Raw genomic sequence first — 26093 nt, forward strand, 5'->3', positions numbered from 1 at the left:
CAGAACCCAGGGAAACAGTGAAGTGTACGTGCACTTGTCATTTCAGCACCAGGGAGGCAGCACTGCCGTTTCCTGGCCAGCCGGTGTAGTCTACTCAGTGAGTGTCAGGCCAGTGTCAGACATTGCCTCAAAAAGATGGATGATACCTGAACAATGACACCCAAGGTTGTCCTCTGGATTGTGCAGGGTTGTATGCAAACATATGCTTGTGCATTCACATGCATGGCCATGCACAGGCACTAAGGCTGAACAGACTGCGGTGTCTGGATTCTAGATATTTAAGTTGAAATAACACATTCGCATGCTGGTGCCATGTGCTCTGGGGTGATTCTCTGTGGCTGGGTGCGTAGAAGGAGAGGCTCATTGCAACAGCTGGAGGTCCTGCGGGTCAGGCTACAGTCATGTGACAGAAGGCTTTGGGGGCTGTGCAGCTTTCCCTTGGGGGGCCAGAGGCTGGTGATGGCATAGAAAGCGGGCTTCCTGATTGGGGGTGAGCGTGTGCCCCGGGGTTGGGAAGGGGCAGCCTGAAGAGACAGCAGGGAACTGAAGACCCTTGACCCTGGGACAGGAAGTGGGCTGGTTCTCCATATCATCACTTGGTATGGGAGTCAAGAAAGCTCTGGCATTCTTTCCTGGATGCATATTGTGAGATTCATGTTTGTCCCACATTGCCTTGGGATTGTTCCCAGCTTTCCCGCACACATCTATCCTGGGAAATGGGACAAAAGGCTAAGACTTCTTTATACTTGAAGGGAACTCATATGGTGTGCCAGGGATCAGAGGACACTGTAAATGGCCTGCCTAAGACTCCTTCTTCAGCGACAAGTCTGCATGTTTAGGGGACTCAGTCAACACCTGCTTATTATATTTCTGTTTTGCAGGGGAGGAATCCTAAAATTCAGATGTTGGCCAAGGCATTTTCTGAGGAGACCCTGGAAAGGACTCTTTCTTGGCCCTTGCTAGCCCTTAGAAGCTGGCTGAGTGTCTTGGTTTATGGCCCCTCCCTGTAGTGAGAGTAGCACCATCAAATCCCCATGTCAGCCTCTCAGCTCTGCCCCTCTCTTTGACTCTGATCCTTATGCGCACCCTTCCCCTCCCCTCTTTGCCGTTTATTTCCTTTTTGCTTCAGTACTGAGGATTGAATCTAGGGCCTCATGTGTGCCGGGCAAGCCCTCTGCCACTGGGTTAGATTCTCACTCCCTTGTCTTCTCCATCCTAGAAATAAATCACACTCTGTGTTTGTGTGTGTGTGTGTGTGTGTGTGTGTGTGTGTGTGTGTGTGTGCGCGCGCGCGCGCGCGTGCATACGTACCTGTGTGGAGGTCAGAGGCCAACTTATGGGAGTCTCTCCTTTCAGCATGTGGGACCTGGGGATTTCAACGAAGTCATCAGGTTTAGTAGTAAGCACCTTTACCTGTTGAGCAGTAGTGACATTGGGTCTTAGATGCTTCAGGAGTGCAAACCTAGACAGTCTCTTCTGCCATGAAAGATCACATTTACAGCTTTTGGGTTGGGAAGATAGACCATTTATTTCTGCTTACCCTAAGGCCAGAAAGTCTGCACTTTGACTCTCATAGGTCATATGCTCTTGGTCACAGTGGCTTATCTCTGCCTGGTATGAGGGGAGCTGTGCAGATGTGTAAGTAGGGATGCCCTTAGCAGGTTGGCAAGGAGATCACCCACCCTATAGCTAATTTGCATGTGCGTGTGTGTATGTCTGTGTCCTTTTCTCTGTGTGTGGTGTGCGTATGTGTGTGTGTGTGTGTGTGTGTGTGTGTGTGTGCATATACATGTATGTGGAGGCCAGAGGTTAGCATTAGGTGTCTTTTTCTCTTCACCTTTTTGTTTTTTTAAAGATACAGTTTCTCTGTATAGCTAGCTGTGGCTGGTTTGGAACTTACTCTGTAGACCAGGATAGCCTCAAACTCATAGGTCCACCAGCTTCTGCATCCTGAGTGCTGGCATCAAAGGTGTGCACCACTACACCTTCTTTTTCTGAGACAGGACCTCTCCCTGAACTTGCTGACTTGCTCAGGCTGGCTGGCTGTCGGGCCGTGTCCACATCTGCAGCACCAGGATTGTGTGCACATGCTGTTGCTGGGCTTCGTTTGAGGCACTAGGGCTCTGAGCTGAGGTCCCCTTCTTGTTTAGGAAACACGGTGCCCTCTGGGCCGACTTCCCTGCCCCGTAGCTGTAGCACGTTCGCTCTCCTTGTAGCTTCTGTAGATGTGCTCCAGCTGAGTCTCCCTCCCTTTCAAATTCCGTGACACTGCATCTTCTTCACGTGGAAAGTGAGCCCAGAAAACTTTTTGCTGCATGCGCTAGATTCCCTTGCTTGGGGCTTTGAGGTCTGACAACATAGCTTAGGCATGCTACCACTGCCCAAAGCTCAGAAGCCTGTTCCAACAGCAGATGGCGCAGCCATAAGTGAAGGACACTATACTCCATCGTGTACCCCATCTCTCCTTTTGAGCCTAGGGACATCTGAAGGTGATTGGAGAAGACCCGTGGGGTGTGTGAAGCTGAGTCTGTTAGGCTTCAGAATTCATGAGCTGCACAGAACACCGGGCTTGCTCTCTTGTGATTAGGAACTGTGGAAGAGGACCCCTTCTCTTTGTGAGGGCACAGAAAGCCCAAGTTGCTCTGGATTCTGTGTTGGGAGCTGTTTGCCATCAGATGCCCTTGTATGTCTATGCCGTTGCTCAGTTCATTGCTCTCTCCCTGGAAGGTGCTTTTTTCTTTTAGCTGACTCCTCAGTCTTCACATCTCACTCTGGCTATTTTCTCAGAGACCCACTCCGCTCATGCCCATGCTCTGTTTGCCGAGCACTCTCTCTTTCTGTCTCTCTCCCTCTCCGTGCTCAGGAGGACCAGCCGTTGCACTCCTCATTTGCAATGAGTTGACAAGGTCCCGTCTGCCCCCGCTTCCCTTAAATTGTGCTAGTGATTTCAAAGGTGGTGACTGGATTCATGTTGTACTTACTTCCTCTTAGGCCCCCGTGACAAACACAGTGCCCTGCACTTGTTAGTCTCTTAGGAAATTCTTGTTGCATGTGTAAAAGAATAATGTTGTCCTCTGTAAAACAGGGTTAGTAATAGCTCCCCGAACTGACCTCCAGAGAGAGTGGGGAATTAGGTAAAAAGTGCTTTGAGGACACCAAACATTATGTAAATATAACGCGTTGCCTGTGGTTGACTTGAGCATCTCATTCCTGAGAAGCTAAGTTCTCCTGATGTTGCCTTGGACATACCTAGGTTCAGAATCAAGGAGGTGGAAAGGCTTTCTACATGCCAGCTGGCACTGGAAGGCAGAAAGTTCCAGACTTCTGGTCCTCTGTATTGGGACTGTGCCTCGGCTCTGGGGAAGTGGGAGCACTTCACCTGCCTTGGTGACTGCAGCTTCAGGAGTGGCTCATTCCTATGCTTTGATCACCCCGGGGACACCTACTCAGGCTGTGTCATGGCTGGGGTGGGGAAGGGGGCACGATCTCATAATCTTCCTTATCTAGGATCTCTGGTCTCTTGTCTCAGAGTCCTCTGTCATAGGCAGGAGCATATACACACTACCCTCCAAGGCTGTAGGAGTTATTAAGATGGGGAAAGTTGAAGGATTAGATTTATGACAGGCAATGGTGGATTATGAAGAATAATTTATCAAATGTCAGTGCCTGCAGCCTACAATTTGCAGAAGGTTTGCTTAAGCTGAGGAGATCTGATTGGACTGCTCCTCCCCCACCACTAATGAATGACAGCTCTAATGGGATGGCTTCCCAGGCTGGCCAGCCACACTGGTTGTTTATCTGCTTATTATTAATCATTATTAACATAAAAAAATTTCCTAGAGTTCCTTCAGCCACAGTTCTCAAGATACTCAGTGCTGAGGAGACTCCCATGGCAACCTAGTAGGAACTATGGTCACTTTGGGGAGGTGTTTCAGCACCCCTGGTTGGGGGCAAGATCCTAAATCCCCTTTCCACAATGAGTACAGGGAACCTAATCTCAGCTTTAGACACTCACTAGAAAGTACTTAACTGACTGAGCACAGTTCTGAGTCAGGCACTTGAGGTGCAATGCTGGGCGAAACCAGAAACCTCTAGTTCAAGGGGATGAGGAAGACTGAGGGGAAACAGGAGGAGGGGAATGTGCAGCCATGGCCACTGTTCTCAGGGAGGGTATGGGTGCTCTGAGATGTACCTGGGAAGTTTGTCTGAGGAGGTGGCGGTGAGGGGTCTGTGAGAGAAAGTGAGCCTTTTAGATGGAGGGGACAACATGTGCGAATACCTGTAGGGGCCAGGGAGGAGTAATGCAGGTCTAAGAAAGTCTTCTGGTTGGGACAGAGGCAGGAGGTTGGAAAAGAGAAGCAGATCTGCACAGCCCTGGTGGATCTGGTCGGGATCTGAACCACAGGATCCTGGTGAGGTGGTTTACACAGAGAGAAATGACACAGTCCAGTTGTGTTTGTGGTGGAGGATAGATCAGAGGAGACAGAAGTCTAACTGGATGAGTTGGTTAGGAGGCCAGGTCTGGGTAGATGAAGGTGGTGGCTTATACCGTGACCGAGTAGGAGTAGGATGGATTCGAGCATCTCTGACCCATGCTCTGCATAATACCACTGTGTCCCCATGTCTGGAACCATGAGGGCTCATCCTTTCTACTGCTTCTGCAGCTGTTGGTGGCCTAGGGTGCCATTCTATACCTCTATGTCTATGACGTCCTGTATCAGCTCTATAAAATTGTTTTTACAGTGAGTGCTTTATAGATGGAAAAGGCAGGCAGAAGGGTGTGTGACCTGTTGGAGCCGGTACATCATGGAATTAGGATATTCATCACCATTTATATAGGAATCTCCATAGAGCACTGCCCCTCAGGCCTGACTGTCTTGACCAGCTATCGACCATATTCTGGAGGCATGCTCACAGCCTCTAGGACCATAGCATGTCCTTGCTCCTGGGTCTTTGGTATTTGTCACCATCCTACATGAGGAAAGGAGCTTGGAGATGTAGCTCAGTTGATAGAGTGCTGACCTAATGTGCAGGAAACCCTGGGTTTGGTCCTCCGAATACATAAGTGGTTCAGTGGTACCCACGGTAATCCCAGTACCTGAGAGGCAGTGGAAGGGGGGATCATAAATTCAAGATCATTGTCAGATATGAAATGAGTTTGGGGCCAGCCTGGGCTACCTAAGATCTTCTCATCAAAATGAAACCAAACCAAACCAACAAAAAAAAATCTAACCAACTAATCAAACATAGAAAAGAAAGAAGACCAAACAAGAACAGAAAAGAAAGATGCATGGTCTGAATAGAGAAGCCCTTAGGAGAGCCGGGTGAATGATTGACTAAGTCTGGAGCCATCAGCAACTGCAGGAGTTGCACTGGGCTGGCCTCCTCTTAGGACTCTTGCCAAGTTGACCTAAGATTCTGCTACTGGATCCTCATTTCCTTCCAGTTTAGTGATAGCAATAGCTGAGAGTCCTGCAGAGCTGACAAGGTGATCCCTAGAGCCCGGAAAGAGCATGCCACAGACCATGAAGGCCCATGTTGCTCTGGCCATTCTTGCTGTTAGGATTTCCTTTAGATTTAGGTGGCTGTGAGGGGGACGCTGAAGGCAGTGATGTCTCACCTAGAATGCAGAAGTGGAAAGGGAGAGAGTGATGCTATGCCCTCTTCTTGGTCACCCAGGGTCTGTCACTAGACATCTTCTCGAGGGCGTTAGCTCACCAAGTGTGGCCTTCAGGATTAGGTGACATGGTAAATGCAGGTGTGTCATCTGCTGTAGTGAGCACTAAAGCACAGTTATATTCTTCAAAGAGGCGACTGTCTTCCTTCTGAGGCCTCTTTAGGGTCAGAAATGGTGTTTTGTTGTCTCAATGGCCTAGCACTAACATGATCTCTGCTGTGTTATAGGCCTGCAGTAGGTGATGGAATGATGTATTGACTCTGCTCCATTGGCGGTGGCTGCCTGGAGCACTGTGTTGTGAGAGATAGTAAGGCATAGTAAGGCATCATGGGATTACAGAAGCAACAAATGCCGGATGGATTAGTGATGTCTGGCATGGGTATGGCTGGACGTATCACTTAGCTGGCAACCCCCTCCCCCAACCCAGTGGCTTAAAACAATGAGCTTTTTTTTTTTTTTTTTTTTTTTTTTTTAAGTTTCTGTTGGTCAGGAGTTCAGGAGTGACTGACTGACTGGTTCTGGATCAAGGTTATTGAGGTTCTCCATAGAGACAGAAGAGTTGGGTAGATTTCAATAGAGGTAAGCAAGGAAGGATTCATTAGGGGAATTGCTCACGTGATCATGGAGGACCAGGACTCCCATGACAGACTGCCTGTAAGGTGGAGGGAGACTTCAACTGAAGTCAGAGAGCCTCAGAGCTCAATAACCATTGGGCTGTTGTCCATCTACAGCCAAAGACCTTGTAACCCAGGGGTGGGACCTGTGGGAGGCTTCTGGAGGAACTCCTGGGGTTCCCATGATTCTAAAGTACAGGGTCTGAGAACATGGTTCTACCTCTAGAAGGGGGAAGGAAAATTCTTTTGTCTGAATCTTCAGCCAAATGGACAGTAGCTACTCAGAGGGTGGGTCTTCTCATTCTTCTGACTCCCAGGTCACCCTCCTCTGGAAATGCTCTGACAGACACAGCCAGAGGAACACTTTGCTGGTTCCCTCTGTGAGATTTAATCCAGTCAAATTTCCATTTAACACTGGTAATCATGCTCAGGGGTTCTCATGAGGCTATGGTCATCTGAGGACCTGTCTGGGGCTGGACAGTCTGTGTCTAGGGGGCTCCCCATGTCCAGTAAGCCTGGCTCCTTACCATAGGAATGACCTGTGGTAGGACAGCTGTTCCCTCCTGAAAAACATCCAAGGAGGGAAGTGGGGAGAGGGAGGGAGGGAAGGGAGGGAGAAAGGGACACACACACACACACACACACACACACACACACACACACACACTCACTCACTCATGAATTCCAGTACACACTTAAGGGAAAGGGATAGGGAGGGGCATTTACAGGGGGAGTGAGTGTCCCTGCCTGCAGCCACTCATTTGCTATCACTGTCAAAGGTGATCTTAGGCAGAGGCAGGGCCTTGAAGGTGGAGGTGGGATGTGTTCTAGAGGGAGGGGCAGGGGAGTGTGGCTTAGAGAAGCAGACACTGGGGATGGGCTCAAGGTGATGAAAGGTGGCAGGGGTGCATTAGTATTGTTTGGTTCAAGGCATTTTGCAGAGTCCTGGCTAGCTGGAGCTGTTCAGTCCTGACTGCCTTAGGCCGAGACTCATGCTAGCTTCTCCATTAGCATAGACTGGGATTTTGCCCATCAGGCTCGACTGGATGGCAGCTGGAGCCCAGCCAGATATGGGGTGGGCCAGCTCCACAAGAGACAGCCAGATGATCTTGGTTGCTGATGCCATGGTAACCTGCCTTTGTCTCTCACCAAGAACCATGCTGCACTGGTGTGTGCCAGGCACCCAGGGCATCACCCCAGCTCTTAGAGAGCTGCCTGGCCTTGGCATCTAGGCCTGCTTGAGACAGACTCCTAGCTTCACCTGGAGCCAGGCTACCCAGGGCTGACATTACATGGGGACCATGGGATGGCATATTTGATGTTGGGCTTTATAAATCCATCCTCTCCCTGCCCTAACCTGTGACGTTGAGCCAGTGGCTACGTGGGGCCTCAAGCTGGCCAGCCCTTCAGACAGTTGTGTGGCTGGGTAAGAGACTGAGTCGAAGCAGAACTCCCTAGTTTCCTCAAGGCAACCTGACTCTTGTCAACTGAGGCTCCTGGCCAGTGCTTAGCCACTCCATGTGGCATTTGGAAAGGATGCCCAGTGGCCTTACTTTCTGGGAACCCACAGTCCCGACTTCCTGGAAGTCTCTGTATGCCTGAAAGGCACAGTGCTCCTTCTGGTCCTGGGAGCCCTTCTCCACATGGTGGACAACTGAAGCCCCAGGGAGACTCCTGTTCTTGCCCGGTCAATGTCTTTCCTTATAAGAGACCATTCATTCCTCTTTACATTTGTGTTCTGTCTGTCAGTCTGTCTCTCTCACTCTCTGTTTCTCTCTCCACAGAGCTGGAACAAGTTTCTCCCTGAGAATTTTTTCTTTTCTAGACGATCATATCAATATATTTGAATCTCAGACCGACGGTAATTAAAAAGCACACCGCCAGCCACTTTAAAATTCAGCTGTTTTACCTAATTGATTTTGCCGCCAGACCCAGGGAGGGGGGGTGGGGGACAAAAGGAAAAAGGAACGGGGAGGCAGGCGGTGGAAGGAGACAAGTTTCCATGAGGGACTGGAGGCAGCCGAGGGCCCTGCTCGAATGTAATTGCTGAAAATGCTGCAGTTTGTTTCTGCTAATGGCTTTCTGCCGAGAGGGCCAGGGAAGAAGGCAGGCCCTTGGCAACTGGAAGGGAGGGGTGACATTTGTTTCAGCTGCTGGGGGGGGGGTATAATTCTGCTTTCGGGACAGGGTCTATTTTTCCTTACTATCTATCAGCATAAAGTACTTTCACTGAACACTTTGAATTAAGGTTCCATTTAGAGATACTTTATTCATATTTAATTACAGACTGCAGCACCGATCTTTAATTACCTTTTTTTTTTTTTAATAAGTCAGCTAGGAGCATCCACTAGCGATCAATTATTGTGTATGTGTGTATGTGTTAGCATGTGTGCATGTGTTAGCGTGCGCATGGGAAGGTATAGGCTTTGCTCCTAGTTAGAGAAGGAAAGATGACTGCAGGGATGCTGGGGTGCTTGGGGTACAGGGATGCTTGGGATGGATGGGTCAGGGGTTTGCCTTGTACCCTTTCCATGTCTCCTTCGATTCTGCTTGTCAAACTGAGAATTTGGTTAACCCCCTACTGCTAGGGATGGCTCAGTGCTGAGCTAAGGGCTCAGTTAGGTGGTATCTTGGGGGCTTTCTCCATCCTCCTGATGAGGGCAGAAGGTTGGGGGAGAGGGGCTCCTGATCCTGGGTGAAATGGCAAGCCCAGCTTCCTCTCGACCCAGAGATTAGGATCTGCTTGCCTCAGCCCTTTCCTCCCCCCACTTCCCTGTGGGGTGCTCTTGGCAGCTGCTCTTGTCACACAGCCCTGGAGGTGCCATGTCACTCTTCGGTTGCAGCCACTCCGCAGTGTCCCCACAATGACACAGGTTTGGAACTGGTTGTCCTTCTCAGATAAGAAGGTGACGTTCTCTGGTCCTGGCAAAGGCTAGGTTTGGGGAATGAGGCCTTAGGAAGACTGGGCAAGGTCCACAGCTCCTCCTTGAGAAATGGTCTCCTTGGTGGTCCTCCAGGCATGACTGGTTTCTACAGGGGTCCGTGTGGATCTCACCTGCAGTAGCAGAATCCCTGCCTCATACTGTTCCTGTGTCCTTGTCCCAGTAAGGGGGCAGAGAGGGGCCGAAACTCACAGTCACTGAGTGTCTAAGGGGCCTGGGTCTGGGCCTCCCTCCACTCGTCTCATGGGTACTGGAGAACACATTGTGTTAGTCAGAGCTCCTGTGTCTCTGTCACAGACCTTTGCTCAAATTGACTTATGTAAGCCAACAAGCAAACAGAAAGGAATTATATGCTAGGTTCTCAGGGATGGGTAGATCAAGGGGCTACACCTAACTAGGATTTACTCCTGATTTCTTGGCTCTGCTTTCTTGGTTTCTTTTCTGTGACCTTCGGCAGGCCCTGAGTTGTGTTTTGTTTATTTTCTGTGACCTTCGGCAGGCCCTGAGTTGTGTTTTTCTTCTCAGGGTCACTAGAAAGCATTCTTAAACAGATACAGAAAAATTGGTTCTGGTTGTACTAGTTGGGCCACATGTCTTATTTTGAGCCAATCGGGGTGGCAGGGCCTGCTGAGGGTTCTGACAGACCAGGCTGAGTAACAGCCGCCCAGGTAAAGTTCAGACGTGGTTTATAATTTCCTTACTCCGGACAGCGATCCTTTGGGGTGTTTGTGTTAGTAGCAATGTGGAGCTGGATACCCAGGCAGTTTGAGGGGAAGACCAGGTTGGTTCTGTTCTCCAGTGGAAAGAATAATGCCACTCAGCAGATTCTTGTTTGACTCTGACTAGTTCCACCCCCATAGAAATTGCTGGGGCCACAGCAGTGACCAGAAGAGCAACCTCCAGTTCACTCGATATCTGGGCTCATGAGGAAGGTGGTTATGATGTTCTTCTATCCCAAGTTCAATCCCATGATAAAGGTTCTTTCATTGAGAGATCCTGAGTAAGCGAGTAGATAACACAGACAATCTTGTCCTCAGGGGCCCAGAACTTACAGAGGAGGGAGAGAAACACAAGTGTGTTGTTGTGGGGAACAAGGAGATTTAGACACAAGATAGGTATAATTGAAGGTACAGGAACGGTGGCAGGGAGATGGGAACCGTTTGTGCTGTGTGTTAGCAGGTAGGCGTGTCCTGGCAAACAGGATTGGGATGGTAGCTGTGGGGCCTTTGGCATCTCACGTTTGAGGAGAGAAGGACAGCAATGAGGGGCAGGACTATTGTGTCTGGAGCATGAAGTAATGACCAGGAAGTCAGAAAGAGAAGATGTAAGAGAAACTGCAATTCCCATGTCATGCACAGAGAAACTGAGGCACAGAAGAGGCAAGGGCTCCCCCAGAGGCTCACTTTGGTGTCTGGCAGCTGGGGAACCTGCTAGGGTGTGGCCAGGCCAGTAGCAGCCCAGGAACCCATGTGGAGGCTGCTGCTCAGGCAAAAGTAATCGATGGCCGTGATTTGGAGCCTCCATCTTTAAGGTCCCAGAGCTCTCTCGGTTGGTAGGGTTAGAATGTCTTCCATGTGGCCTGCCATGCTGCTCTGGCCCCAGTTCTGTTAACGTTTTATGATTCAACAGACTCAGTGGTGGATCATTAAATGGGCAGATGATAAAGTGTTTCTCTGGCCTTGGATGGGAGTCACAGAGCTGCTGTGCTCCTATGCTAACATGCTCTTCCTACAGGTCTCCTCTCCTGTCCGGTCCATGATTCTGGCGTGAATTCTGATTATACCAAACGGCCATCCAGGATCCACACAACTAACTGATAAGATGCTAAATCTGCTGTGGGACACCAAACAGCTCCCGCTTTTCTCCCTGGCTCGCCGTCTCACCAAATTAGGCTACGTGTCCCTCAGTTAATCTGTTCTCTTTCTACTCCTGACAGATCCATGATTTGTTCCTGAGCTTCGATGACACCCCTCTCGGGGCAGCCTCCCTGGCCCAGGTCCACAAGGCAGTATTGCATGATGGCCGGACAGTGGCAGTGAAAGTCCAGCACCCAAAAGTTCAGGCTCAAAGCTCCAAGGACATTCTCCTGATGGAGGTGGGTGCTTCCCATTTTCTCTTCCCTATTCCTCAGACTTGTTCTTCCTCAGGAGCCAGACAGCTTCCCAGATCGTTACTCAGGCTGGTGAGTGGGCTGCAGCCTCTGAGGAGCAGAGTGGGAGAGGAGAGCTGAGACACGACCGAGGCTGTGTCATAAGAGCTTGGAATCACATCCGGGCAGTTCTTGGTTCTTCCTGGAAATGCTCTGGGATGTGTCTCAGAACGTGATGTGTGAGCCGATGGGACCAAGCTGATTCAGGTCCTGATGCTGGCCTGAGTCACAGGGACACCTTCAGGGACATGCAGTACAAATGAGAGGAACCAAAGGTGATCGCTTCAGGGATAGACAAGAGTTGAATCATAATGTGTTAGATTATAGCATGAGAGGACATGTGATAAGCCAGGCACAGAAAAATGGTGTGCAGATCACACAGAAATATTCATGCAGATGACTCATTTGCTTATCTGACATTTGTGTTGAATTAGCAAACTTAGATGCTTGCAAATGGCCTAGGGAAATCCCTAGAGGGCCTTGTGTGCTCCTGGAATCTTCTACATGTATGTCTAGACCAAGGTGTGTGTGGTGGGGAGAGTGTGTGCTCCTACTATTGGAGAAGAAGCCAGTACTCTTACATGAAGGTCAACAGGGTGTTGCTTCAGGATGTCCCTCTCCTTCCTAGACTCTCTTCCTTTTTTTCTTAATTTAGACTCAACTTTCAACACATTTTAAACCAGACATGAATACTGAGGTCTCTTCTCATTACATGTTACATGGGTGCTGAGGACACATGAGGAAGTGAGCTCGTCCCCACCCTTCCCATTGTGTATGGGAGATAGGCATGTAAACAAAAACCATCAGGTAGGAACCTGAGCTCTCAACACAGAAAGGCACTGTGCCTGGATACGTGGAGTTGACCAGGGGGCTTCCGTGGAGGGTTAGTGCTCTTGTGCATTTGAGGGACTCATGAGCCTACTGGGCAGTACAAGGATAGCTTAGCATGGGGGAGGGCTCTAAGGCTAGGAGCAGGCAGAGCTTGGAGAAAGATCGCGAGCTCAGATGGTGGGAGTGATGGGGAGTGAGACTGGGAAGACAGGCAGGACAAGAGAGCATCCTTATCCCAAGCTGAGGTGTGGAACAGTAGCCACAGTCAACAGTGGCATACTTGTTTGACTGACAACATTTTCTCAGTAGCCAGTGGGGAACCATTTAAGAATTCTAATCAGGAGACTGTCATGATCAGATATGTGCTGGAAATCAAAGTGGGTTGGCAGTCAGGAGAATTCGTTGGGGAAGCACAAAGTCTGCGTAGCCAGGAGACTAATCGAGAGCTACTGTGTTGGTGTGAGAGAGATAAAATAGGAAGCAAGACAGAATCATGGGGATAGAGGAGAGAGCTGGGTTCCAGTTGGGGAGTCATCCAGACCTTGTGACCAGCTCTTCATGGGGTGGGACCAAGGAGGAGACAGAAATGTGTCTGATTTCTGGTGTAAGTAATTACCATTGGGTGTCTTTCCCTTTCTATATTAGCTAGAGTCTAGCTGGGGAAAAGAGACATTGCTCTGGGTTAGGAAAGTATTGAGTATAGGAGGTTCCAGAAGCATAACAGAATGGGAGTACTGTTGTAGCCATTTTGGTGAATAGAGTTTCCGAGAATTATTTAGCATTGTCAAGTGGGAGGTCAAACCGGGAAAGCACAGAAAAGGGTATTTTGAGTTGAGGGGATCTTAGAGGTGCTAGGAAGAACAGCTGTGAAGGTTTGAGGGGTGCAGTAGAATTGAGGTGGAAGAAAGTAGAGGCACAGTATAAAATCCTCTTGTCCAGTGTTGCACCACGGGAGACTGGGAAGCCTAGGCTTCAGTGCTCCTGAGACACAAGGAGGCTTTAGCTGATAGGGAAGGGATACGTAGTCTCAACAGAGAGACATAACTGAGAAGTCCAGGCAGAGATTCAAGAGACTGGGCACCAAGTGCACAAAAGGCACTGGCCTTTGATGAGTCTTTGCTTTGAAAGTAGAAGGCAATAAGACTGAGCATGGATGAGCGTGTGGGACCCTGGAGAGGGGAGGGAAGGTGGGCAGCAGAGTGTGTACCAGCCTGATAGCCTCTATTTTTTCTCCACTGTAGGAGGCCAGACCATCTGCCAAGAATGAGAGGGTAGGAGGTGGCATTGGAGGCTCGAGGGGGTGAAGGTTTGGAATAGCTGCTGCGTGTCTTTCGCTGCCGAGTGGCCTCGGTCATGTGTGACATACCTGAAGTTTTAGAGATTCTCTTGGTAGCTGAAGGCATGGTCAGAGCTGGGAGAGAACAGGAGCCAGGGACGATCCTTGGGTTTCCGATGGCTCTGAGGCCAGACAAGAGCCAACCATCGCTGAACAATGTATCATAGCCCCCTGGGCTAGGAGGACAGCTGTCACTTTGCTCTGTTTAGAACCTCTACCGGCTCTTTAAGAAATGATGGCTGTAAAGCCAGTGGTGATAACAGTAGTAAAGGTTTGGCACTTCCTTCCTGAGGTAAGCTTCGGATGCTTTTGTTGGGAAGTATGCCTGGCAGGTTCTCTGCAGAGCCTACTGTGTCCTCTTGGCAGTGGCTGGGAGGGTTAGAGTTAGAAGCACAGGTTAGAGATCCAGGAGGGCAGCTGTAGAAAGTCTGATCCTGCTACCCACCCAGCCAGTAGCAGGACTAGCAGGCCTGATCCTAGGTAGGAAAGTTCTATTATGGTTACCTTTCCCCACTGGAAAACCAAGACTAGATCTAAGTGATATCTTTATTTCAAGGATGACAACACTCTAGAAAGGTGTGGCAGGAGAATGATTTACTTGTAGGGGACACTGATGCTACCTTAGGTCCAGAAGCCTATGGACTGGTGTGGGCGTCTGGCTTATCTGCACAGACTGCTGGGCTTTCTTCCGTGCCAATTCCAGGTATTGTATGCCTTCAGGCTTGCATCTCATCGTAGGAAGGTCAATCAGTTAAAATAATTCCTACTGATAGAGAGGGACCGATGGGCTTAGCCACTGGTTATTTACTGTTTTAGGAAGGCACACTTATGAATATGAACATATATCTCATATGAGGATGGAGGACACTGGCTGTCCCCGCTGGGGCGCTTTAATTAGAGTATCTGTAGAGAAATGGCACAGAGGATACTCATTCTCTCAGATGTGGAAGCACCTGCACCAGTTGTCCCAAGGGTGACTGATCTGACACCTCATTGTGGTTTGTAAGGACTGAACTTCTTCCCATCTTTAGTTGGCCAGTAGCTTCCTCGGCTTCCTGGTTTGTCCTTCTAACATAGTGTCCCTCGTGGGCCCCAAACAGCCACACAGCTCTGGTGATATCCAGATGCCAAAGAAAGCTGGCTGCTCTCTCTCTCTCTCTCTCTCTCTCTCTCTCTCTCTCTCTCTCTCTCTCTCTTTTTCTCTCTCATATTCTCATATTCTTAAAAAAAAAAACTGAAAACCAAGAGTTCCCTAGGGGTTTGGCTGTTGGTTGAAGTAATGATACTAGGGCTCTTCTGGCATTAATTATCCTGGCAAGAAAAAGGAGATCACCTTGAGAATGAAGCCCTGTCTTCCCTGACAGACAGGAGGGTGCACCAGTATCAGCTATGCCGGAAAGCTGGGGGAGTGGCTCCTGGGTTGGTATCCAGAACACATTCATCCTAAGGTTTGGTATTTTCTGCCAACCAGACCCTTGGGGATGGGGACTGTCTCTGGGACAGAATGTAGAGAGATGCCGGAGGAAGGGCAGTCACTCGGAGCACAGCATCTGACAGTCCTGGTGACACTGGTGACATTGTCCAGGAGAGAGAGGTGCAGCCAGGACGCTTTCCCGCTTTGTCATTATCACCCGATACCGTCCCCTGAGCAGTTGGGGTAACTCCATTTCTAGATGCGCAGCTAGTGACGCTTATTGATTTGTGTGGCTGTTTGGAGCCAGACTAATTGGGCCCCGAGATTGGAATGGTGATTCAGCAGGAAGGGCTGAGGGGACGGGCACCATCTTTCCACCTGCTGGCCAGTGCTGCAGTTCCTTTCTACCCAAGGTAGCAGGAGTTTAGCAGGCCATATTTACTGCCATGGTCACTGCTGGAGCAGAGTGGCACTCGGTGGTCTGTAAGGTGGTGACGAGTCCTTAGTCCCCAGTTCCACAGCACCCCCTATGTTATCATTCCCCTGTCACCGTCACTGTCCCATGTCACCGTCATGTCCCACTGTCACCATCTGCCATTGTCTGTAGAGCTGCTGCAGTAGCTCATGAAGTACAGCCCTTACTCTGTCACCCCCTAAGGATCTAAGTTGTGACCAATGCCATTCCATGCATGTGCCACAGTCCCCAAGTGGTCTGATGCATTGAGGCAGAGCTCTCAAGCCTGAGTGCCAATGTCTGATCTATTGCTTGATGTCACTTGTCCTTTCCCAGGGGATGGATGACTGGTGACAGTCCTGTTGTTAACTTTTGGGGTAGCATGTTCACACTGTCTGTCATTCTGTTTCCTTCCTAAATATACCGGCCGAGCTGGTGGCTAGGTAATTCCTATATCAGCACAGAATCTAACAGCCGATTTTAGTTAAAAGAAACAGGTACATAAATATGCAGGAATGCAAGCCATCCCCTGGGAAATTGTGTTTATTCTGTACTTTTGTGTTCTAAAAGGCATGAGCTTTCTAACTTGAAAAAGATCCTTCAAGTGGTGGGCTGTTTACATACTCTGAGCACAGTGTCCTTCCTCATCAGTGCCCGACTTCCCCAGCTCGGGTCAGTGCGGGCCTTTTCTCCGTGAGCCACTTTCCATGGAGCGGTGGGTTTTCTTATAGCGTTTGGTAGCGGTTGCCTCCACTGTGTTGTGCTTGTTCTCAGAGCTTCCTACTGTCTTAGCTCACACTGTCTGGTAAGAAGCAGGACTAGAAAGGACTGAGAAAAACCTGGGTTCCGATTCTGGCGAGGTAGCTATGTTTCAGGGTCTCGTGGGGCTCCCGGAGCACTTTCCTTGTCTGTGAAGCGGGCAGGATGGGTAAGCGAGAGTGGGTCTGTGGAGTTCCTGTAGCATATAGCTGGCACAGGGTGGGCCCTGAGTGACAGGTGCTTTTCTTTCTTTCCTTTGGAAATTATAAATAACTGTCCCTGTGGCCAGACCTGGTGGTGCATGGTTTTGTTCTAGCGTGGGAGAGGCCTCTGAGTTTGAGGCCAGCCTGGGCTACATAGATAGCGCTAGTATATCCAACTACATAGAGACGCTACAAAACAAAACAAAATCCCCAAACCAACGCCCCCAAACCCAACAACAAATAAAATAACTGTCACTTGTTTTCAAACTTCCACACGATCGTGATTTTCTTTTCTTTTTGTCTTTCTTACAATGGATTTCTCTCTACTGTGAGGCAGTTACTATATAGGGCAATAATTTCATTACCTGTATTTTTTCCTTTCTTTTTGGATATATCGTCTCAGTTTGTAACCCAGGTCGTTTGTGAACTCACAGCAATCCTTCTGCCTTAGCTCCCCTTCGTGCTGGCATCACAGGCATGGGCCACAGTGTCTCGCTCTCCTTCTGTTACTTTATCTTGAGAGAGGCACTAGTTACTGACTAGACCTTGACTGGTCAGGCTCCAGATTTGAAAGCAAATTCTCAGCTACTCTCTGTTCTCAGGAACTCAGAGGTAACCCTTTCCCCAGCCAAATCCCCAAACCCGAACCTCTCCCGTTCCCATCCCGCAGCCGTGCGTGTAATTGTCTTGAAGATGCTGGATACTTTGAAATATTCATGTGCTCATTTACTGATTCACTTCTTCATTCATGCGAATGTCCAATAAACATCTGCGAGTGTTGAGTAAGTGCTGGCTGCCGGTGAGAGCGCTGGCTGCTGGGAGAATTTTATGGAGGAAGTGCATTTTGGGGGAAAAAAATGAAAAAGGCAAACAGAAGATAACACCTGTTTTATTTTTGTTAGCAGCATCTGTTGTCAAAAAGAAACCGAAATGGATGTACTTAGACTAGGCACTTGGACGGCTGAGCAGTGGGCAGGGAAGGTGAAGGGCCTTGCTCTGGTAAGCCAGGAAAAGGGAGGCCTGCCCTCGGCTAGATGCAGGCAACCCATGACCCTTTCCTTCCTCTTTGTTGGTTAGCTCAGAGGTTGGTGAACCCCTGAGCTAGGGGCAAAACCATGCACTCCCTGGGCTTCATAACTGTTAACAGAATTTGAAGTTGACCACCTTGTGTGTGTGTGTGTGTGTGTGTGTGTGTGTGTGTGTGTGTGTGTGTGTGAGAGAGAGAGAGGGGGGGGGAGAACACGTGTGCCTTCGTGACATGTGTAGAGGTCAGGCTCTCCCCTTACACTGTGGATTTTGGGGATTGAAGTCAAGTCGTCAAGATGCTCAGTGAGTGCTGTTGCCCACTGAGGCCTCTCACTGGCCTGCAAACCTCTCATTTGAAGGATAGAGGCTCTCTTTTTCCAGCTTGATTTTTTTTTTCCAGAGTTTTTAGGTATCTGTGGATCAGCTACCCACAGCCAGCCAGTTCGTGCAACATAAAAACAGAGCACAATTTTGAGAGACCGCGTCTGTATATTATCATTTCTTATTTTTCTGACTTGCTATGCCTCCTTTATGAATTATAAACCTTTATGTATAGGAAAGGACAGTAATTAAAGGGCTCTATCATCTGCAGTTCTCGATGCCCACAGTGTTCTTGCATTCTCCCCTGGTAAGAGGGCCTGTGTAACCACTGCTGGACCCACCCCCCATAGCGACTTGGAACCCAGATCTGCGAGTGCTGTGAAGGTTTGGGGTTATGGATTAATGTACTAATTAGTTATTAGCAATGAATATTAATAAAGTGTCTGCCTTTGTGATGAATGGCACAGAGTGCTAATGGTGACCAATAGCATAGGATTGGCTAATTATATGAATGATTAGTGATGGAAAAACCTTTAAAATACCTTTCAGTATGCTTGGATATTAAGGATAATTAAAATTTTCATAAATAGCACGAACTATAGAAAGCAGTGAGTAATGGCTGCTTGGTCAGCAGCTTCCCCTAGCATAGATCTGTGTAGGTTCCCATAGACTACCTTATGTAGACCCAGGTTGGCCCAAGAAGTCAAGTGCTGATTGTACAAGTAAGGGAATTCATTCGCTGCTTTCCTAGGCCTCTCCTGAGCCTTTCTCCTGAGTCTCTAGGTAAGACTCAGTGTCTAGACCTGAGCAAAAAAAGCCTTGAGGGTTTTTTCCTTTTAAAGATTTATTTATTCTTTTTATGTATATAAGTATACTGTCACTGTCTTCAGACACATCAGAAGAAGGCATCAGATCTCATTACAGATGGTTGTGAGCCACCATGTGGTTGCTGAGATTTGAACTCAGGACCTCTGGAAGAGCAGTCAGTGTGCTCTTAACCACTGAGCCATCTCTCCAGCGCAAGCCTCAAGGTTTTATTGTTTGTTTTGTTTTGTCTTGTTTTTTGTCTGCCCTTGGACCCAGAGAGAGGAATTCAGCTGTTTTCAGTGGTCCTCATGCCCCTAGGTTGGGCTTAGACCTGGGACAGCCACTTTTATTTTTTGTGCACTTGCTCTGTTCCTACTTCAGTGGCAGCTGAAGGTCATCTGAGGATACCTGACGAGATGTGGTATACATAGGCTGTTCTGTCGAGATGCCTGCGTCTGATGCACACACACTGGCCCACTGTGTGTTTCATGAGGCACAAACAGAAACACAACAAATGAAGTCAGTTGGTGTAAGGGTCACAGGTCTAGCCTGTGAGTGACTAGACAAGACTGAAAAGAAATTAGACAACGGCCCAGTGTAATTAAAATTGGTTTTGTTAGAAATTGGCCATGGTAACCCCGTGTGATGGTTCTCAGAATGGCACCTGGTACATCCCAGAGGACATAAGGTTTCGAACAAAGCAGCACACGCCTTTTGGGTGATGGTTTTGCAATAGATTTTGAATTTTCTCTTCCTCACGTGTCTAGTACAGTGTGCATAGCCAGCAAATGGAGGCACAGAATCTGCCTGTCAGTGAGGGTTCAGAGAGTCCTTCTAGAGGTTGGAAATGGAGTGTGGGAAGTGAGAGGATACTGTCACTGAGCCCACCACACCTGTGGGACCACGATATCTGCTTGGCTCCTCCTACTGGGCTCTGATGTTTAACTCACATCATCAGAGACTCATCCAGATGCCAGGTCACACCCCCACCCCAGTCATGTCTTCGTCACTCAAGGATCCACAGGGAACCAAGGGTCAGAGTCCACATTCTTCATCTAAATGGACAAGCCTTGGTCCTGTCAAGCGTGGATGCTTCTTTATTCCATTTTTTTAAAAAAAAACTATGAAGTTTATTTTATACAGACAACATAGAAAATAAGGCAGGGTGAGTATATCTCTTATAAAAAATGCTTGGGACCAGGTGTTTTTGGCTTTTTCAGATTATGGAATTTTGCATGTATATAATGAAGCATCTTGGGAATGGCCCCATGTCTAAAGACAGAATTCATTTACGTCTCATATACATGTTACATTTGTAGCCTGCAGGCAAACTTTATATAATAATTTTGGTGCTCCTGCATTTTGAAAGCAGCCTGTCATGAATTCAGGTGTACACATTTCCATGTGTGATATAATGTGGGCACTCAGGTCGTGGGGCACTTCTGATGTCACAGCCTGGGTCAGACATGCTCAGTCTGTCTCACAAGCGCCTCAGTCCCAGCCCCTCAGCTTAAGCAAGTGAAGGTATCAGCTGCAGTGGAAGCCCTACCTCTACCCTTTACAAGTGAGCCAAGAATGGCTCTGCCTAGAGATTTCAGTCAGTTCTTGACAGCTTGCCCACCTACCTAGTGTGCAAGGCCCTGGGTTTAGCCCCTGGCACCAACAACCACCACAGCCAACAAAACAATGACAAAACATGAACAAATACGGGCGGGGTCACAGAACAGGTAACAGAAGCTGCCTTGAACAAGGCTTCCTCACTGTACAGATTTGTGGGAAAAAAAATCACAGGAACTCTCAGAGCCCCGATTAGTGACATGACATGTACCTCCATGTCTCCCAGAATTGTGTGGATTTGGAGGAACATTAGCGCTCAGTGCAATGCTGGGTACCCAGCCAGGCAGTACCTAGCCAACAGTCGTCAAGGTTACTTCTGGATGCAGTTAGCTTCTTCACATCTTGGACTTGGTACAATTATAGTGACAGAGGTCAGAACAGTTCCCTCTCCTGTGTGTACTTCAGGGGAGACCCAGGCACGGGGTTGAGTAAAATTTCAGGGATTTTCTACACCTGCCCTTGCTCTGCAATAATGACATGGAGACCTGGTCTATTTATTAAAAAGCTTCTTTCACTTTAGCTGGACAGGGTTCTCATCTCTTTTAACCCAACTATGCTGACCTGGCCTACTTCCCAGCCACCTGCCATCTTTGTCTTGTTCTGGCTGCACTTGCTCCATCCGTCCTTTTCATGGAGACTCTCTCCTCACAGCTTTTCATGGCAACTCCCTCATGGCGACCTCCCTCCTCTCCTTCTGCCCAGGACCCCTTCACTGGGATCAGAATCTCACCTATTCTCTCCTGCCTAGCTACTGGCTGACCAGCTCTTTATTAACCAACCAGAAGTGACAGAAAACAATTTTTACACAAGAGTGAGACAGGAGACACTTGGCAATGCCAACATCTGTCAGGACTGCAACCAGATCTCTGGGCACAATAATCAGCATCTGAATACGCAGTCCACAAAACCATTCCCCAGCAGGGTAGGAAGTGTACCTTCCTTGGTGAGTGCCATGGGCTGACTGACAGGATGCTTGGTGGATTTCAGGTGCTTGTCCTGGCTGTGAAGCAACTTTTCCCAGATTTTGAATTCATGTGGCTGGTGGATGAAGCCAAGAAGAACCTGCCTCTCGAGTTGGACTTCCTAAACGAAGGGAGGAACGCTGAGAAAGTGGCCCACATGCTCAAGCACTTTGACTTCCTAAAGGTAGGAGGGCGGGGCAATTGGGATGAGTGCAGGGGTCGATTGGGTCCAACACCGGCTATCCCTACTTAGCATGCGTTGGGAACATCTCTTTGCCAAAGTTTCTAACTGAAGGTGAGTGACTTGTAATTGGAGACCAATGTTAAAGCTCTCGAAGGCAATGTCCAAAAGAATGAACCCTAATATGATTGTTGACCTGCCAGTCTAGGGAACAGCTGTTCCTTATGTAATCAACACTGAGTTGATTACATAAGGCCTTTGTGCTGTGGCTTCTGCCTCCGTAGGACATGGAGTGAGTGATGGTGACACACTTCTGTACTTTGATCCTGCTCCAAAAAATGCATGTTGCATCTGCTCCTGTAATACACAGTTCTGTTCCAACAGTGTTTCTCGTCACCACTACAGTGTACAGAACTGTACAACAGAAACCTTGGGGGTCACCAGAGAAACAGGCATGGGGCACAACACTCTATAACCTCATCAGTGACATCAATACAGAAGTATAAGGCTTTAGGCCCTCAACGGTGTGTTCACTTGCATGGACCCTTTTCCTTCTTCCTTATCCTGTATTTATTGTCTTGATCTCTTGGTGTGTTGTGGGAGGCACTGGTTGGAGCTGCTCTAGAAACTTCCCACTTAATGGGAGCAAGCAGATGCATTGTCTGCCTTACAAAGTGTTCTGCACACAGTGGACCCTCATCTTTATTTCGGTGGCTTCCCATGAGGAAATGCTTAATCTACCTAGGGCAGGGAGCTCAGAAAGCCTTCAAAAAAGTGCTGACTGCAGAGAGGAGAACACAGTGTTTAGTGAGCGTCTCAGTGTGTCAGGCACTGTAGGACTGACCAAGTGCTGACACATCCTAATGGTGACCCCTTCCAGATCATCCCCATGCACAGCTGTGCCTTGGGTAGAGTTCTAGTGTTAGCTCGGGCTTTCTGACTCTGTGTCTGCTGCTCACCTCAGAGTTTCTGCCACCTTTAACCTGGCAGAAGTGCCCCTCAGTGCCAGAGTGCTGAGCCAGACAGACCCAACAGTCTCCTCCACCGTTTCCATGGAAACAGCAGAATCATCCTCTGGCTGGAGCCAACTAGCAACTGCCAGACCAAGACATGTAATAATAATAATAATAATAACAACACAGATTTTTGAAACAAGGATGCCAAATTGGTAAATAATTAACATACTGATCTGACCCACTGCTGCCAGAACTCACATACCATTCCTAAGACAATGGAGGAACGAAGGCTCCTGAGTAATTAATTTTGCCTAAGCACATCATAAGCAGGAAGCAAATTCTGCGCTGTGAACCCAGCTCAGCTTTTAAAACTGTAGATAGATTGCTTTTGCATTCTGGCAGCCCATCTCAACATCTGTGCGTAATTAAGCCTCAGCAAAGAGTTTGCCTCTCATGTGTGAGGCCTCTTCCAGTGCTTAAGGGGGCTTTAATATCCTCGACCCTTCACAGTAAATCTTTGGGTCTCAGCCCATCTCTGAATAAAATAGAGAGGAGGCCAGAAAAAGGTGAAGGGCAGCCAGACTGAACAGTATGGATCTGAGCATGCCTGGAACAGGGCTGTGCCAGGCAGTCAGGCTTGGGATTAGCCTGACGCATAGTTGGGGACAGGCAGGAAAGGTGTCTAAGTATAGGTTTGGAACTAGTATAAATAAGAGTTCAAGTGGGGATGACAGTGTGTGGCATCAGGCAGGGTTGCACCAGAGTGTTTTGTGTGAGGTCAGGAACCTGAGGGATATGTGAGCTCTTGGAGAAGTGTCATAGCTCGTTTAGACTTTCAAAGATGAGCAACATGTATGATAACATCTGACCTTTCAATATGTTAGACACTCCTAAAAGTGTTTCTCATTTATTTACCCTTTCATCCATATAGCGGCCTCACAAAGGAGGGGCCATTTTAAACCCTGTGTCATTGGTGGGGGAGCAGAAGTCCCAAGTGATCAAGTCATTAGCCTAGAGTTAAATAGTAAACCAGCAAGGGACAGAAGCAGGTTTAGGGTAGAGACAGCGTGGCTTAAAGCCTGCACATCAAACTGCCTTTGTACTACTTGTTTGAAACATTTCTGAATCAGAGACAATCGATTAGGTTTGCATGAGTGTGTGAGCCTATGGCATTGACTCAGCTCCGAGGTGAATTGGGATGCTCATGAATCACTGTGTAGCTGTCACAGGACAGCCAGTGTTTGACCAGCAGCTCAGCACCTGGTCCTGTGCGGGACACCCGTCCTCTCTCTATGACAGTGGTAAGTGAGGTAAAGCAGGTTCTCCTATGACCGTCCACATCATCTTACTAGGGGTGCACTTGGCCTCAGAGAAACTATGCATGTGTCCACAGTCAGTACAGCTAGTAGGAGGCCAAGCTGTGTTCTGCTTGGCCAGGCTCTGACTTCAGGAGGACTGTACTCTGGAGGATAGCCAAGGCTCTACAGTGCACAGAGTAGAGGTGCATAGTCGGTCCCCACCATGAGGCCAGGCTACCCAAGCAAGGTTGTGGAACTTTTCACAGCCCACTTCTTGGGGTTGGGGTGGTCTTGATGTGGGAGCAGGTGGAGCCCTCAGGTGTGCCTCTGTGAGGAGCTGTCCTGTATGACATGGACCATGAGTCAGGGGCCTGTAGGCCAGAGGTGGCCCTGCTGGGGCCAGGGGGTCCCTGGTGAGATGCCTCCCAGAGCTTGCTTGCTTTATTGCCAGGCACCGATGTTTGTCTCTTGCTTTTCCCTTCCTCAATGGAAGGAGACGGGCAATGGTGAGACATAGCCATTTGGGGACTTGAGGGACAAGTCATGCAGTTTGCCCTTTGTGATTTTCCAGTCCACTTTCCAGCCCCAGTTGCTGAGGAAAAGGACTGAAATGGTCACATCACAAGAAATGAAGGGGGGCTGGGGATTTAGCTCAGTGGTAGAGCGCTTACCTAGGAAGCACAAGGCCCTGGGTTCGGTCCCCAGCTCCGAAAAAAAAAGAACCAAAAAAAAAAAAAAAAAAAGAAATGAAGGTATGAGAGGGAGGCCCAGTCTTATCCTTGTGCCTGCCCAGGCAGTCCAAAAAGGCATCAGCCTCGGGGCTCTCACCCCACCCTTGGTGTTCTCCTGGCTGTCCTCCAAATGACCCAGTAGGTCCTGGTGGGGCTCTAGCCTAATGTTTACAGAGCTCCAAGGCCCACTGCCAAGGTCAGGTTTCCAAATCAATGGACGAACTTAACCAAAGGTACCCAAGTAGTGTATGTTTCCTCTGGAGACCAGGAGCAATGGTAATGACAGACATGGACATATTTTGAGTTGACAAGTATGTCTAAATATTACATTCAAAACAACAGAGAGGCACAGATGTTTTGATCAGCCTAGATTTCCTAATAGTGAAAACTTAGCTTCGACTCATCCGGTTCTCAGCACAGGGGCTTCTGTGACCTGCAGGGTCCTTGCCAGGAAAGGAAACTGAGGCATGAGGTAAGGGAGTCATCGATGGTACAGCTTCCTCAGAACTAGGAGAAGTATATAGCTGGACTTGAAGATGGACTGTCTAGATGGGCCTTAGGAATGAGGGAGAGGAGGACTCAGACTCTGAAACACTGGAATAAGCTGGCCTTGGTTTTTCTCCTTCAGAGGAAATAGTCATCAAAAGTTTGGAGAAAGAGCATGCTGAAAGAAAGCATCATGGCTTCGGTGGTGCTGATAGTGTCACCTGCTTATGTGATGTCACGTAGCCTGTGGTACCCTCTGACCCCTTGCTGCTCCTGAGGAAGTCTGCTTGGCTTTTAGGAGTTTTCAGAGTCACAGAGAGTAGGAATGTGTTCGTTAGTGTACGATTTGTTTGCAAATAACCAAAGCCCAATCCAACAGGTTTTTTTGTTTGTTGGTTTGTTTGTTTTGAGACAGTGTTTCTCAGTGTAGCCCTGGCTGTTCTGGAACTTGCTCTGTAGACCAGGCTGGCCCTAAACTCAAAAAGATCCTGCCTCTGCTTCCTAGTGCTGGGATTAAAGGAGTGTACCAACACTGCTAGATAGTTTTTATTATTGTTGTTGTTCTCCTCCTCTTCCTCCTCCTCCTCCTCCTTGTTTTGGTTTTGTTGTTGTTGGTTTCTAATGCTTATTCTTGGGGCTAGAGGGATGGCTCAGAAGTTAAGAACACACACTATTCTTCCAGAGGACCCAAATCTGGTTCCCACTAACCATATCAGGTGGCTTACAACTACCTGTAACACCAGCTCCAGGGAATACAAAGCCTCCTGCCTCCTTGGGCACCTGTGCTCAGGCACATTATCTCTCCTCCACATACACATCATTAAAGATAATTCACAAAATGTGTATTATTTTTGTAGAGTGAGAAGACGTGTAGCAGTTGTCTGCTGATGGTACTTAGAACTGTGACAGCATCAGGGTTGACTTCCTTTTCCTTCCCTGTGGTTACAAGATGGCTGCTACTGTCCCAAGAATCACATTCCCTTTCATCGTGGGAGAGCAAGGGGAATAGTATCACAAGCATCCTTTTATGAAGAGAAACTAAACCTTTCCTGAATCCTCTAACAGAGTGCCGCTTACATTTGATGGGCCAGAAGTGCATGCATCACGTAGTCACCAGCTATGGGGCAGGCAGGGAACGGGTTTCAGTTTCTCACCTGTGGGGAAGAGAGAGTTGGATAATATAGTAGACATTGGGTTAAGATCCACAGGAGACTTGTAAGAATATAGCAGAAAACAATTTATTCTCTGGTTCAAACTCACTTTATTGCTTCAATAGATCTATTTCCCAGGTGCAGAAACTGTAGCAGGGTTAGGGCCAAGCAAGGGTCT

At 48.5% G+C, this 26093-nt stretch overlaps 1 protein-coding gene and 1 long non-coding RNA gene across 13 annotated transcripts in view; one reads left to right on the top strand and one right to left on the bottom strand.

The window, feature by feature from the left end:
- Adck1 (aarF domain containing kinase 1) overlaps positions 1–26093 on the top strand; it is a 102628-nt gene that overhangs the window by 59292 nt on the left and 17243 nt on the right. For all 12 annotated transcript variants that reach the window (XM_039112658.2, NM_001399748.1, NM_001399749.1 and 9 more), the window contains 2 exons: positions 11170–11328; positions 21138–21296. In XM_039112658.2, the coding sequence (XP_038968586.1) occupies positions 11170–11328; positions 21138–21296 (318 nt within the window). The remainder of the gene's footprint in view (positions 1–11169; positions 11329–21137; positions 21297–26093) is intronic.
- Positions 17541–22356, bottom strand: LOC120103589 (uncharacterized). Its single transcript, XR_005506131.2, has 3 exons — positions 22253–22356; positions 21086–21233; positions 17541–19010 (listed from the first exon to the last, which is right to left on the bottom strand). It is a non-coding gene; the product is annotated as an uncharacterized LOC120103589 (long non-coding RNA).

The sequence above is a fragment of the Rattus norvegicus genome, chromosome 6, assembly GCF_036323735.1.
Source record: "Rattus norvegicus strain BN/NHsdMcwi chromosome 6, GRCr8, whole genome shotgun sequence".
NCBI lineage: Eukaryota > Metazoa > Chordata > Mammalia > Rodentia > Muridae > Rattus > Rattus norvegicus.